At 42.5% G+C, this 16470-nt stretch overlaps 1 protein-coding gene across 11 annotated transcripts in view; it reads left to right on the top strand.

Moving 5' to 3' along the window:
• DLGAP1 (DLG associated protein 1) overlaps positions 1 to 16470 on the top strand; it is a 762891-nt gene that overhangs the window by 661875 nt on the left and 84546 nt on the right. For 5 of the 11 annotated variants that reach the window (XM_081561948.1, XM_081561953.1, XM_081561949.1 and 2 more), the window contains one exon: positions 12859 to 12888. The exons of the other annotated variants lie outside the window; for them this stretch is intronic. In XM_081561948.1, the coding sequence (XP_081418074.1) occupies positions 12859 to 12888 (30 nt within the window). The remainder of the gene's footprint in view (positions 1 to 12858; positions 12889 to 16470) is intronic. 11 annotated transcript variants of the gene reach the window in all.

Below are 16470 nucleotides of genomic sequence, written 5' to 3'. Positions count from 1 at the left end.
AATAAATGACTTCAAGGAGCTTTTATGGATTAGTATTAATATGACAATATTATAACCTAAAAAGCAGTCTTGCTAATAGTATCACCCTCCCCACCCATCAATATAATAGAATCTTCAGATCTGATCATTTCTCTGCCCTAAGGTGACATCTATGTATACATCATACTCAAGTAGAGGCACCCGTGATTCACAGTTCCTATTCCTTTAAATAGACTGCCCCTCAATACTCATAACCTGCCCTAGACCCCATATCTGTTCATTGTCAGTCAGTTCAGAGACAGACAATGGCCTCAGTCAACATGCCCCCAAATCTTCAAGAACATCATTCAGAAACTTTACACTTACTCCTAGAAATTCTGCCCCAAAGAAACTTGTTGTTAAATTGGTGACAATGAATATGCTCATGATTTTTCTAGAGCAGAGGTTCATCAAGGGAAGAAACAGAAGTTTGAATGATTTTTTATAGATTATTAGAGATAGAGATATTCTAATCTTCGGTTATTCTAACCATTCGCATCCATAGTTGGACACTGTGCCCGTGCACTTTCAGGGTGCCTAAGGACCCCCTATGTCCCATACAAGGACTGCTTTCCTTCCTCCAACTCTGTGGCCATAGTGATACTCAGTTGCTGTTGATTAGGAAGTGTAGTTGATCCTTTTGTGAGCAGCATTGTTACATGCAACCAACAAACAACACACTTTTTGTTGACATATTCTATCTGCCAGGCACCTTGCTAGTCACGGTGGATACAAATAACAATCAGGCGTAATCCTCGATTTCAAGTTTCTATCAGAGAAAGAAACATGAAGGCAGAGAAAGGTGGGACAGTTCAGGTTTGTACAAAACAGGGAGCAGATTCCAGGAAAAGTTTTACAACACAGGAGATATTTGAGTTCGTTCTGAAAAAAATGGGTGTGAAACAGTCACTCACATGAAAACTTACATACAAAAAAAAAAAGGCAGATTATCATCTGATAAATTTCTTTCAAGAGCCACTTGAAAACCTCAGAAGATGCTGCAGAGGGTACAGAAGAAAAGAATCTGAATTTTATTTTTTTATTTAGCTATTTATTTGGCTGGGCTGGTCTTAATTGCAGCACGTGGGATCTAGTTCCCTGACCAGGGACCAAACCCCGGCCTCCTGCAATGGGAGCACAGAGTCTTAGCCACTGGACCACCAGGGAAGTCCTAAGAATCTGAGTTTTAAATTTTCATTCCTTGTCTTGCCAAACCACGTCTGTGGTCTCGGATCGCGGATAAGACTGGAAGCAGCCTCCTTGAACGACTTGATTGGCGTTCTCTGGGCTTTCAGTGCGATGCTATAGAACAGCACGCAAACGCCAGGGGGCAGTGCGATTTCACCAAAGATCACAGGAAATGCTCCAGATCCTGTTTTGGCTAAGACCCTTCACAGCATCCTGTTGCAAAGGTGAAATCCCTAATAAAGAGAGTTTCGCTAAGGAAAAAAAAAGTTGAAAAACATCCTTTCTTTGAAAGTTTCCTGAATTGCCATCAAAATTGCCTTTCAGCAATTGCGCACAGCTGAACGTTTTGCAATACTATTTGCAAAAGAATGACTTCAATTTTTTGCTCAATGCAGCTGCCTGATCTTCCCAATCCTCTGCCTAAGGAATGTAAGCAGCCCCCAGCTAGCCGGATTTCACCTCGCTAGGGCTCTAGCGTCCTCAGCCCAACGCCGGCCCTCCTCCCCTCGCGCCCACGCGGCGCGTCCAGCTGCCTCCTCCGCCAAGCTGCGGCTCCCTTGAAGGTAATTCCAATCCCCCCTGTGTTTTGTTTCCGGCTCAGCAGCCGCCAGGTGTCTGCCCTCCCTTAACTCCCAAGGATGAGAGATCAAAGGTATTTCTGCCTCTGCCTCCTGCCCAGCTCTTTAATCTGTTACATGTTCGAAAGGGACAAGTACAGTATTGTGCGCGCAGGGATGGGGATACAACTCAGAGCTGTGGACATGGGCGACGTCCCAGAGTTTGTGGACGCGCTCAGATGATGAGGAATATGTCCGTCTACATAGTAGCCCTGCCATTTAGGGAGTGTTTTCTTTTAAATTATATTATGAATAGTATGTGTACATGGAAATCTGATTCAGTTTTCAGTTCAGTCGCTCAGTCGTGTTCGACTCTGAGACCCCATAGACTGCAGCAAGCCAGGCTTCCCTGTCCATCACCAACTCCCAGAGCTTACTCAAACTCATGTCCATTGAGTAGGTGATGCCATCCAACCATCTCATCCTCTGTCGTCCCCTTCTCCTCTGGCCTTCAATCTTTCCCAGCGTCAGGGTCTTTTCCAATGAGTCAGTTCTTCGCATCAGGTGGCCAAGTATTGAAGTTTCAGCTTCAGCATCAGTCCTTCTAATGAATATTCAGGGCTGATTTCTTTTGGGATTGACTAGTTGGATCTCCTTGCAATCCAAGGGACTCTCAAGAATCTCCTCCAACACCACAGTTCAAAAGCATCAATTCTTCGGCACTTAGCTTTCTTCATAGTCCAATTCTCACAACTATACATGACTACTGGAAAAACTATAGCTTTGACCTTTGTTGGCAAAGTAATGTCTCTGCTTTTTAATATGCTGTCTAGCTTGGTCATAACTTTTCTTCCAAAGAGCAAGTGTCTTTTAATTTCATGGCTGCAGTCACCATCTGCAGTGATTTTAGAGCCCAAAAAGTAAAGTCTGTCACTGTTTCCATTGTTTCCCCATCTATTTGCCATGAAGTGATGGGACCAGATGCCATGATCTTAGTTTTCTGAGTATTGAGCTTTAAGCCAACTTTTTCACTCTCCTCTTTCACTTTCATCAAGAGGCTCTTTAGTTCTTCGCTTTCTGCCCTAAATGTAGTGTCATCTGCATATCTGAGGTTATTGATATTTCTTCTGGCAGTCTTGATTCCAGCTTGTGCTTCATCTAGTCCAGCATTTTTCATGATGTATTCTGCATATAGGTTAAATAAGCAGGGTGACAATATACAGCCTTGACATACCCCTTTCCTGATTTGGAACCAGTGTGTTGTTCCATGTCCAGTTCTAACTGTTGCTTCTTGACCTGCATACAGAATTCTCAGGAGGCAGGTCAGGTAGTCTGACCCATCTCTTTAAGAATTTTCCAGTTTGTTGTGATCCACACAGTCAAAGGCTTTGGCGTAGTCAATAAAACAAAGTAGATGTTTTTCTGGAATTCTCTCGCTTTTTTTTTTTTCTCTCGCTTTTTTGATGATCCAGTGGATGTTGGCAATTTACTGGAACTCTAAATCCTCGTTAAAATATATATATATATATATATATATATATATATATATATATATATAGGTATGCAGCAGTGGGAACTCTGCTCAATGTTATGTGGCAGCCTGGATAGGAGGGGAGTTTGGGAGAGAATGGATGCATGTATATGTATGGCTGAGTCTGTTTGCTGTCCACCTGAAACTATGACAGCATTGTTAATTGGCTATCTTTTGGAGTACTCAGTCCTGTCCAACTCTTTGAGACCCTTTGAACTATACCCCACCAGGTCCCTCTGTCCAAGGGCTTTTTCAGGCAAGAATACTAGAGTGGATTGCCCTTTTCTCCTCCAGAGGATCTTCCCCACCCAGGAATGGAACCTACATCTCCTGCATTGCTGGTGGACTCTTTACCGCCTGAACCATTGGGGAACTCCAATATGAAATAAAAAGAGAATTTGAAGGGAATTCCCTGGGAATCCAGTGGTTAAGATTCGGCTTTCACTGCTGTGGACCTGGTTTGACCCCTGGTCCAAGAACAAAGATTCCACAAGCTGTGCAGTTCAGCCAACATTAAACAATAAAAAATAAAACTAAAAAACTAGATTGTACACCAGCCCATTTGAGGACTGCTGTTAAGAGAACTGTACAAGGCAAAGGAAAAACCTTTTAAAATTATGAAATAGACATTTTAAGGACATTTATAGGGACCTTATTTCACATACAGCAAAAATGGCAAAGGACTTAAGGAAACAGCAGAAGATTTTTAAGAAAGACAGTTTCCAATGGATCCATCTATTTCCCACATGTGCAAGACTCAATAAGTAGGGAAATACATTAAAAAAAAAAAAAAAAACCAGTAGACTGCAAACTAGATATTCAGAAAATAGTCTTGCAAGCAGAGGTAATAGAAAATATAGAATCCTTTCCCAGACATCAGCCCTCCCGTTATTTTTCCGGCCACAGTTTTGGATGAAAGGGTAAAGCAGAGAAGAGCTCACAATCCAGTAAGAAATTATTTCAAAACGTAAATTTAGAAATCATTTAGAAAGTTGAGTTAACATTCTTTCAACTCACAGGAGAGCTTCCCAATTTCCAGCAAAGACATAAATGTGAGAACACTGATTGTTTGTTTTCTTTTCCTCTGCTCTCCTATGCCCACACACGCCCAGAAGCAATCTTCAACTTCCTTTTCTTTGCACAGAGATGACCAAAAGGAACTTCAGCAACTTCATTTGTGCTGAGCTGCTGTCACAGACAGATATTAAGTCACACTGGGCTTCCCAGGTGGCACTGGTGGTAAAGAACCCGCCTGCCAATGCAGGAGACATAAGAGATGTGGGTTAGATCCTGGGTTGGGAAGATCCCCTAGAGGAAGGCACGGCAACCCACTCCAGTATTCTTGCCTGGAGAATGCCTACGGACAGAAGAGCCAGACGGGCTACAGTCCATAGGGTTGAGAAGGGTTGGACATGACTAAAGTGACTTAGCTTTCCCCAGTTACAATGGCTTTGAATCCAAAAGTCCACAATGTGTGTGTGAGAAAGAAGAGTGACAGTTATTAAAGGCGCTGGTGAGGAGGGAGTCCTTATCAGCTGCATCAAATAATTCTGTTCATCTGCTTAAATATTTATTCAGTGCTTATGTGTAGACACACTACTGGACTCTGAAAATCAGTGATGATCAAAGAGGCTTGCTCACAGTCTAGAAGTGGAGGCTGGCATTCATGAAACAATCACAGAGATAACTGCTCCAAACGGAACACAGTTCTTGCAGGAGAATCTGCTGTAACAAAGGAACTAGTTTTAGAGGGTCAGGGTGAACCTTCCTGAGAAAATCCTCATAAGCTAAAAGCTGGAAGATCAAGAGGAGTGAGGGAACACACATGTTAAAATTCAAAGAACTGGAAGGGTGGTGTGACCAGAGTACAGATTATTAGGGGCTGAGATGCCAGGTAAGGTCAGAAAATTGGAGCTCAAGTTCCAATTGCTATGACTGCAAAGTGTAGCAAAGGAGCTGATAAACAACCCCTTTATTTTTATCCTATGATCTTATGGGACATGAACTTACACGGGGTTCATCCGGGTGATTCTTCTGTTTCACATTCAACTGGAGGTTGGGCTGTCTAGGAGATCCAGGATGGAATTATTCAACTGGTACCTTGGTTTCAGGATCTTCCTTGTAGCTCAGATGGTAAAGAATCTGCCTGCAATGCAGGAGACCTGGGTTTGATCCCTGGGTCAGGAAGATGCTCTGGAGAAGGGGATGGCAATCCGCTCCAGCATTCTTCCCTGGAGAATCCCAGGGATAGAGGAGCCTGTAGGGCTACAGTTCATGGGGTCGCAAAGAGTTGGACATGACTGAGCGACTAACACTGCTACCTTGGTTTCAATGTCTGGAAGAGTATGCTCAGCTGAGGCTGTTGAGCACCCATAAGTGGCCCCTGCAACACTGTAGCTTCAAGGCGTCTGATGGGGCAGCTCAGGGCTCCCAGAGAGAGTGCCCGGGAGACAGGAAGTATTAAGGTCTGGCCAGATAGCATCATTTCCAAGGTATTGTATTGGTCAGAAGTCACAGGACCCACCTGGGGCCAAGGAGAACAACTGTTCTCAACGTGAACCATTTCGAATAATTTGTGGTCATCTTTAGTTCACCATCAGACACAAACTATTTACATTCCCCTGTAGACAAAATATCCTCATTCCTAAAGCCGTCCAGAAATGTCATCTCCTTAGGGCATGAAGTTCAAGTTTGAGGTCCAGATTCTGACCATCTAAATAATTATTATCCTAAAGGAGATCAGTCCTGGGTGTTCATTGGAAGGACTGATGTTGAAGCTGAAACTCTAATACTTTGGCCACCTGATGTGAAAAGCTGACTCATTTGAAAAGACCCTGATGCTGGGAAAGATTGAGGGCAGGAGGAGAAGGGGATGACAGAGGATGAGATGGTTGGATGGCATCACCGACTCAATGGACACGGGTTTGGGTGGACTTCGGGAGTTGGTGATGGACAGAGAGGCCTGATGTTCTGCGGTTCATGGGGTCGCATAGAGTCGGACACGACTGAGCGACTGAACTGAACTGAAGTAATGATCAAGGGACTTCCCTGGTGGTCCAGTGATTAAAACTCTGTGCTTTCAATGCAGGGGTCTCGAGTTCAATCCCTGGTCAAGGAACTAAGATCCCACATGCCTTGGGGGTACGGCCAGTAAATAAATACATAAATTAGTTTAAAAAAAAATAAAATAAGTAAGGGTCAAGTGCTGATAAGGCACCTTTGATGTAGTTCTCTGATACAGTTGCTCTCAGTATAAAGACTTGTGAACTGAAATGAAATGTATATCATAGTCCCACCACATACACATACATACACACACACACACACCCAACATATGCTGATAACACAGGGGTAAGATCAACGCACTGAGCATGTTCATTCAAAGAGTGGGGAAACAAGAGGCACAGAGCCATCACTGGCATCTAGCGGTTCTGACATCCACATACTGCTGGTTCCTTAACTTGGGGGGCCCAGTCCTGCTCCCAGAGTCTCAGCAGTTCTGGCTACCACCCTAAAAATGCTTGGTTTCACCTTCTAAGTTATAAATCTTATTAGACTTCTTTCCTATGAATCTTATTAGACTTCACTCTGTTAGACAAAACATACATCCTCAATTCTCCTCAAGACAGTCCCTGCTTTGGCCTGGGCTCAGAGTCAGGGTGCTGTGGGGAACCACACCCTGAGGATTCTTAGAAGCGTTTGTGTCTCTTTTAGAAGCTTTGTGAGGCATATACTTAAGTCTTTCTGAAGTTATAAAAGCGATTCTTCTGGCCACCCCCTTGAGATGTTCTCCAACATCAACCAATTTCTAGGTTGAGAGCCTTTTGCCTTTGAAAAGATTAGGAATTTGAAACCTTTTCATCTTTTTTAAACCAACAAGTACTAGCTCTATTTTTTTCTAAATTTTGCTTGAAAACTGAACAGGTCTTTAAAAACAAAACCTCATCTTTATCTATATTTTATCATATGCAACTTTTTAAAGAACCAACTGGCACTTTAAGCATTCTACCAGGAAATCTCCTTACTAAAATCTATAAATTCGTCAGGGATATTTTTAGCTTCCATGTTACTACAGGTGACAGTGTTGCCAAGTGTTCTGTCTCTACATCAGAAGAGTTGTCCTTCCTCCGTCTCCCAGTCTGGGAGGGGCAGTGACCATTTTCCCCTGTCCTCCGAGCTTTCACCAACAGTCTTCTCAAGGCCTTCTAGCTTCTTCTCTCAGCAGATGTTGTTTGCCAGAATGTTTCCACCTGGTCTTTCCTTAATGGCAGTCCAAGGGCTTCCAACCTGGTATGTCAGGGTTTCCAGAGGGAGGGCTACAACAGACAGAAAAAAAGAGACTGCCTGTTTCATAAAGCCTGGGCACAAACATGAGGAAGGCATCACTGACACTGTACTTTAATGGTCAAAGCAGTCTCAGAGCTGCCCTAACTCAAGAAAAGGGGACATAACCCTCATCTCTCTACGGGAGGTGTACGAAGGATTTGTGACCATTTTTATTCCACTCTGGGTGACATCATGCAGGGCTTTGCAAGTCATGTTAAGGCTTTCAAATAAAGGCTTTCATCTTAAAAATAATGAAGCGCCATTGAAGACTTTTAAAAAGTAAGGGATATCACATAATTGGACTTGCCTTTTGAAAAGATTGTTCCAGCTGCAGTATAAGAATGCATTGGAAGGAGGTTATTAAAAACTGAATGGTTCTTTCTTAGTTCCTCTTTCTCTATATATACCTTATGATACAGATTTATGTGAACATTACTGTGACAATTTGGCCCAGGGTTGGACTTCCCTGGTGGCTCATACAGTAAAGAATCCACCTGTAATGCAGGAGACCTGGGTTCAGTCCCTGGGTTGGTAAGATCCCCTGGAGAAGGGAAAGGTTACCTGTTCCAGTATTCTTGCCTGGAGAATCCCCATTGACAGAGGAGCCTGGTGGGCTACAGTCCATGGGGTCACAAAGAGTTGGACATGACTGAGCGACTGAGCACAGCACAGCACAATGACAGTAGAGGGCTTCCCATGTGGCTCAGCGGTAAAGAATCCACCTGCCAATGCAGGAGACTCAGGGGACACCTGTATGTTCCTTGTTTCCCCCTCCAGGGGAAGTGGCAACACACTCCAGTAGTCTTGCCTGGGAAATCCCATGGACAGAGGAGCCTGACAGGCTACAGTCCATGGGGTCTCAAAGAGTCAAACACAACTGAGTGACTGAGCGCAATGACTGTAAAGGCAAGAAGCTACAGATTCTAGAGATATTTGGATATAAAATCAATAAGCTAATATTCCTTGAAGTCCACTTAGGGCATAATCTTTTTTCCAACCCTAGCCCTAACATTGATAAACTTACTTCTTTGGGACTTTTTTACATTATAATCCTGAAGCCTAAACCTCTACTGTAATTTATGTATATTCACTCCACACATCAGTGTTCGCTAACCTTCATGAAGACCAGTCTCTGAATAGAAATAGTCATTGATCAAAATAATAAAATCTAGGATTCTGCTCAGTGATATCCACTATTGAATTATACTTGCTAGGACAGATCAAATTTTCTTTTCTGACACCTGGAAACACTTGGGAACGATCGCTTATTCATTTGATAAATATTTTAAGTAATTATTGTATGCCAGGCACTGTTCTAGTTAAGGGAGTTACAGCAGCAAGCAAGAAAGACCAGATTCCTGCTCTCTTTCTGCTGGTGTTGAAATGAGGAAGATACCCCGAACAAAGAACCAAATAATAAACCAAAAAGATAATTTTAAGTAGTAATGTTGTTGTTGTTCAGTCGCTAAGTTGTGTCCAACTCCTTGCAACCCCGTGGACTGTAACATGCCAGACTTCCCTGTTCTCCACTATCTCCCAGAGCTTGCTCAAATTTTTGTCTGTTGAGTCAGTGATGCCATCCTCCATCTCATCCTCTGTCATCCCTTTCTCCTCCAGCCTTCAAACTTTCCCAGCATCAGGGTCTTTTCTAATGAGTCGATTCTTCACATCAGGTGGCCATAGTATTGGAGCTTCAGCAACAGTCTTGCCAATGAATATTCAGGGTTGATTTCCTTTAGGATTGACTGGTTTGATCTCCTTGCTGTCCAAGGATCTCTTAAGAGTCTTCTCCAGCACCACAGTTTGAAAGCATCAATTCTTTGGCACTCAGCCTTCTTTATGGTCCAGATTTCACATCTATACATGACTACTGGAAAAAACATAGCTTTGACTAGATGGACCTTTGTCAGCAAAGTGATGTCTTTGAAAAAGAGAGAGAAATGGGCCAGTGAATTCTTACTGGGGCTGCTCTAAGTACAGTAATCAAGGAAGGCCTCTTCGAGAAAGTGACATTTGAAGTAACAGCTGAATGAAGAGAAAGTTAGCTGTGGGGAGATGCGGTGATTTGGGAGGGAGAGCATTCAAGCTAGAGCGAGCAGCAAGTGTGTGTTGGGGGGAAGGGGGTAGAGCAGGGGGCAAAAAAGAATTAGCTCTGCAAAGCACAGAGAGAAAATCGAAGTGGTTAAAGCATTTGAGTGAGTGAGGAAGTCACCTGAAATGAATTAAAAGAAATAAGAAAATAAGCAGGAATACATCCCATATGGCCTCGATGGCCAGGGCTAAAAATTCAATTAGTATTTCAAAAACAATGAGATGATAGTGGAGGGTTTTAGTGAGCCACACTTTAGCATGAATTATTTTAACCTGACACTTTCTCCTAAGAATTACTTTAGATCAATTGGAGTGAGTCATTAGGTGGAAAAAAACATTTCAGAAAATTATGAAGAATTAAATGTGGAGGAGGAGGGGAGGGTCCCTGTGTGTGTATATATTTATGTATGTGTTATGGCTTACCCTGAATTCCAGGCAATGTCAACGTCAGCCAGTCACCAGATAATGTCTGCTGTGTGTCCTAGAAGTCAGCAGTGCTACATGTAGCTTTTCAGCACCAACATCAATCATTTCTTAAATATTCATATTTTTTAAAATATTTCTATTTTAAGATAAAGGAAATATCTTTTCATTCTATAAGTTTTTGTATAATGTTAATATTAGCACCCTACCCAGATTTAGCCAATTCTAGGTTTTCACTATAGCATAGTTACCTTGCAATATGAAAGTCTGTCTTGCTATAGGGGAAACCTGGATTTGGGGTTTGAAAAATATAAGAGAAATTCACATAGAGGAACAAATAACTTGTGTCTATTTAAAATTATGTTTATAATTAGAGTTCTAAAGTCAGACTTTTGTTTTTTAATAGATCTTTTTCCCCTCACTCTATAAATACATCCTAAGCTCTCATCCACCACCACCCACATCTCCCATAAGAAATTCTTTAGACTTCCTTGCTTTCTTTGCATCAAGTCTGTTTCCACACATTGATTAGGTCACACTGATGTCCTTTCACTTGAGTGACAGTTGCTGACACCCATGGTTATGCACAAAAATAAACATGGATGAAAAAAATCAATATTCTGATGGTTTCCTGCATAAAGCTTCTACAGTTCAAAAAAGACAGAATCATCGCTTACTATGCCAATGACTCATACCTCTTGGAATGGTTGCCTGACCAAAAGAATGCCAAGTCCATTTAGCGTGTGCTCCTAGTTGATGCTCAATGACTATTATTTCCAAGGTGATCTATATAGAGTATATTTTTGCATATGACAGGTTTAAGAGGTTGTGAAATTATGGACAAAATCATGGTAAATGCTCAGTTTATTCACATTTGGCTTGTTCAGTTAAATTATAACTCCTTTTGTGAATAACTCAAAGTATTCTGAAGATCAAGATTCTCTTCTCCAGCATGAGTAGAAAGAAACATCAGTTATGGTCATGGTGTGTCAGACTTGGTTCATACCAGGTTGCAAGAGCCAACTGTTACATTTTTGGGAATTTTGTAAGTCCATTATTAAACACACCCATGATTACAAATTAAATTAGACAAACTTGCAATTATAATTATGTTAAAAACAAAGGTGATAAATACCTTAAAATCTTTACTTCCTGATTATTTGACCACATTTTACTATCCATGCTCTTGGGGTTCTTTACATCTGCTATCTTTGTATGGTGAAATATATACTACATGATGGTTTTGCTATCATTCATCTCTTCCCAAAGCCATGTCCAGTGACATCAAAGCTGGAAGCTTGAAATAGGCCACAGTGGGAGTGTTTTCATAGTGTTGACATCGAAAGAGTTTTAACTTAATCAAAGTAATTTCTACAAAAGTTGAACAGTTTAATAGTTCAAGAGATCACATAAAAGATATAATGATAATGAATTTACTGGGAAAAGAACAAATTGGGATGCAATTCAGAGCATTATTTTTGTCAAATCATGATTGGTTTGCTGCCTGTGAATCCCACGATTTGGTCCAAATCAGCAAAAGTCTTCTGTGAGAATCTGTTGGCTACATGGAACCTGCAGTAAAGAAGACAGTATATTTTATTATTATGTGTAGATTGTGTACTACACATCACTTATATTGGTAAAGCTCATAGTATACACACATAATGCAGGCATATTTTCCCCCTTGTTAAACATTGACCAGACATGACTGGTTCCACCAGAAGGATGAAATTCAACTGGTAACTTAAAAGAAAGTGTTTTTTCAGAGAGTTATAAAAGAGAGCAAGTTTGTCTCTTTGTGAATAGACTGTTAAAAATCAGTGGGTGGTCATGCTGATAACCAGTTTGGTTTACCGGTACTGAAGAGTGTTTTGTTTCCATTTTTCATTCGAGACTCCTCCCTTTTGAAAGAGAACCATACTTTCCACCCAATGAAACTGCAGACTTTTTTTTTTCAGCCTAAGGTATCGTGGCTATCACACAGAGTTTGGGAACTATTGTTTATACTTATGGCTTACAAGGAAGAAAATGAACTTTCAAAATCAATTTATTGGACCAGGTCTAATTTATTTTAGTTTAGTATTTTGACCTTTCAGTTCACCAAAAAGTCACATGGATATCCAGTCAAGGGTAGTGCCTGTTTGCTTCATGAACAATTTGACAAGCTCAGCCCCTCCACTGATCTGCAGTGAGTGGGAACACTGAACACAGGAGACCAGAAATGGCCTCTGGTCCAGCCACCCCAGAGAAGGAAGTTGCCAGATCACACCATGGTTTCTAACCACCTGTTACATATTTCAACAGAAACCCTGTCCCAACATTTGTCAGATGATCTCTATGTGCAGCTTAAGTAGGAAATACTAGTCCCTGATGTCCTTCTGAGTGAAGTTTTATCAATCCTTCATCCAGTATGACTTATCTACAGAAATAGCCAGTCAGACTATTGACACTTGGCCTTTGTTTCATCCAAAAATATGGCCAATCCTTTATATAGTGAAAAATGCTTCCAAATGATACTAGTGGGAGATAAAGACACTCATGAAGGTTAATCAACGACTGAAAATTACTTTGTTTTTGACGTTGATGTTTGTTTACTTAAATTCTCAAAAAGCCACCCCCCCCAAAAAAAAAAACATCCAGATTTGAAGCATGTGTGTAATGTGCGAAGCCTGGCAAAGTAATTTGGGTCCATTCTATAACTGCGACTTTTTGTTTTTATTCAAGGTGTCATAAAACTGAGTTCTGCAGTTGAAGGTACGTTTTTACAACCACAAAATCAATAACATTTTGCTTCAAGATTGCACCGCGTGGCTTTGTAGCTAGACCGCTTCTGTGGCCGTGGTGTCTGAAGCCATGTTCTAATCGCCAGCTACCGCCTTTCCATCTGTGTTTCTCCTTGTCCTGGTTCTCTTATGCCACACGTCTCTCAGCTCCCCAACGAGTGGCCTTAACACTGACCCCTGAGACAGCACTGATGAGAGCAAGCAGGTGTGGTTCTGCCCCTGATGGGATGGCCTCAGGACCACTGCTCCATAGAGAGAATCCTTATCCTCTACAGCATCCTTATCCAAGGCTGGACCTTGAGTCTTGTCAGGAACCCTCCCCCCGCCCCCCAACATCTTTCAGTAGGACCTTTTCTAGAGGGTTTTGGTTCCTTATCCCAACATAGCAGACATGTTTTCCCAGGAAATACACAGGTATGGAGTCATTAAAACTTCCTGATGGCTAGTGTCAAGGCACGAGGTGCCACCCAGGAGGTATTGTAAGAACGAGCTTCCTTGAGTGTCATCCATGTCACTCACACCAGGTGGTCCCTTGGAATTGTGCATCCAAGATGCTGAGGAGAAAAGGAAGAGGGATTTAAAGAAAGAGGAGGGCTGGTGGGGGAGAGACCACACAACCGTGTTTCACTGAGTAACCCCCAAGAACGTTAAAAACACCTCATTTTTTGAAATGACTCATTGGTTATTGGTATAAAATTGACCACCTTGCCCTAAGAGGAACATACATCTTGTAAGTAGGGAATATGTCATTTTCTCTCTTTGTGAGTGTCTGTGTTTGTTGTGGGGCGTGTGTGTGTGTTCTCGTTTATTGGGAGTTTGTCAGTCATGCTTTGGAGGGTTCCTCATCCCTATTTTATCAGGGGAGGCTCCTAAGAAGAGGTGGTGGGCTTTAAGGTGAATTTTCAAATGTAAGGAGAGATGTGGCTTCATGAATGGGCAATGCATGGAGGTGGGAGCTGGAAAGTGTGAGGAGGAGGGTCTCTAGTGGTGAGACCACCTGCTTGACTCAAGCAAAAGGACTGGGTGGGCTGGAGTTTTCAGGCTGGGAGATGGGAGAGGAACTCAGAAATGTCCCCACAGGGCTGGCACATCCAGAGAGGGGGACTCTGCTCCTTTAGTGAATTTAGTGCCATCACATTTTGAAAAGCACATTAAAAAGGCACTAATTCTGAGATTCATGGCAGAAAGTGCATTGCTATCTCAAATAAGGAAGGGACCAGGGAACAGTACAGGCTCTGGCGGTTCAGAGTCAAGAGAGGAATCAAAGGATGAACCTATAGGAACGAGGGAGGACACCTTGCACGTGGCAGGTCCCTGTGAGGCCAAGCAGGCTTCACGGTCCCTCTGCCCTGAAACGTGGAATTTTATTAAGAAAAGATCCAAACCGCCCCCTGGCTTAGAAAACACAGAAAGACACAGCTGCCAAAGCAAGCAGGACCGTGAGAAGGACTCTGCCTGTGGAAACTCCCAGTGGCAAGTCAGCCCAAGTTTCAGTTAATTATCTGTGGATAACAGTGGGTCCACCCTGGGCTGTTCAGATGTGTTATCGACCAATGGCTTTAAAGTCAGAGCTTTCTGTTGCCTGCTTGGCTTAAGCACAGTAGTCCACTTACAACAAAAGGATGGAAAACATTTTTTAAAAAGCCAGAAAGCCAAGAGGACATTAGATAATTTTTAAAAACTGTTGTTCTACTAGAACAATGTCCCCATCATCATTTTGACCATTGCTATGGTTACTTCTGATAGCGTGGCTTATCTGAACCCTCCCCAAAGAGGTTTATGGTCTTCAGAGAAAAAAAAGAGTGAGGAAAAGTAAGGGCAGGGAGCTGAGTGACTGCCTGGGGCTTTTTCAGCAGCCTCATCATCACAGGGCCTCCTCTGAGTTCCCGGGGCTCACAGGGAGTGGTCATGGGTACCACAGGTCAGGACTATTTGGACTGCTGCTTGAGCATCTTTTTGGCAGTTTCTTGGCTGGGGCCTGTAGCAGCTTGAAGGCTTGGTAGCATGCTGAGTTGTAACTGTGTTAGAACCTGTGTGTGCCCAGGGGCTCCCCAGGACACAGTTGTTGTGTGTGTGTGTGTGTGTGTGTTGCGGGTGGGGGGAGAGGACTGTTATTCCACGCATGTGTTCTCATGCATCTGGAAGGGGAGAGTTTTATGGGCATGCTCTGTGGGATGTGTGTTGGACTCTCTTGTCTCTATGAGAAATCAAACCTCAGATGGTGGTCCTTATGAATGCTTAGCTCTTTTCTTGCTGTTTTCCATCTGCCGAATGAACTCAAGGCAGCTTCTACAGCTTATCATGGCAAGAAATACGCAAATCAGTGGAGGGGATCCACTGCCAGAATGGAACCTATTTCCTTTTCTTTAAAAATGACTCTGTTCCGGATTTATCCTAGAACTCTGAAAATGACATTAATGTTGTAGGTAGGTTATCCTTTTCTTTTTTTCTCTTCTTTTTAAGGAAAAACAATTGTTACAGTCATAAGAGAAAATCAACTGGGACTCCATGGGCTACTTCCTGCTGAGTATTTTTGTTATGTGGGTCTGTCCATTCTCTTTCTCTGAAGCAAGGGGCCTCCTTCAGCATTTTGCAGCTTTGTGTAAGCTTTTAAAATCATCAGAAAGAAAAAAAAGCTATATCACACCAACAGTAAGGTTAAAAGTGAACGGTCCTTTTACGTTTTAAAGACCTTACATTGAAACAGAAATACTCATGGATACTTTATTTTGTGATGAAGAAAAAATATTTGAACAGGAAAAAAATTTGTTTGAAAGAAATAATCGCCAAGTTTTGTTGATAACACTGATGGGTTCTGGACTCTAATTTTAGACTGATAACCCCAAATTCAGAAAATTGGGGGGAATTCCTTGGTGACCCAGAGCTTAGGACTCCACACCTTCACTGCTGAGGGCCTGGGTTCGATCCCTGGTCAGGGAACTAAGATCCCACAAGCGTGGCCCCCAAAAATGAAAAGAAAATTGGGGTAAGAGAGAAACATCTAGACACCAAACTGGGGAGAAGGAGAGATAGTTGGGGTAATGGCAAGAATTCCATGACAGAATCTTCTAAATATTCCTCTTAAAAGGGATTTTCCCTCTTGAAATTGGAGCAGGAAGAGGTGCATATTTCCACAAAGACCAACCTACCAGCCCATCCAAGCAAAACGGGAAGGGAGGTCATGAAGAACTGAGTCATGCCTGGGCTAGAATGGCCCTGACATCCTGCCCACATCTTTCCGGGGAGGGAGGGTCCAGCCCCAGCCAGAAGATCTTTATCTGACTCACTTGGTTTGTTCAGTGGACAGGAGGGACTTTGGGGCTGGGAGGCTGCTGGATGCTGAGGACGAGCGTTTGCGACTGATAACCCAGCACACTCTGTGAGGAGACTTGCCTCAAAGGCAACTTGTTCATCCCCTGTAGGAGGTAGGCAATCCAAAATCTCAAAATGATGTCAAATTCTTTTGATAGCCACTATGAGGGAATGAAGTTTGGCTTCTTAGGAAAAGTTCCGGGTCTTTAAAAATGGAAACAGATGAGCCTCTAGGAAGAAA

This window comes from Giraffa tippelskirchi, chromosome 14, assembly GCF_054371585.1.
Source record: "Giraffa tippelskirchi isolate mGirTip1 chromosome 14, T2T-mGirTip1v1.2.pri, whole genome shotgun sequence".
In the NCBI taxonomy this organism is placed as follows: Eukaryota; Metazoa; Chordata; class Mammalia; order Artiodactyla; family Giraffidae; genus Giraffa; species Giraffa tippelskirchi.
This window is presented reverse-complemented; position numbering and strand designations above follow the sequence as displayed.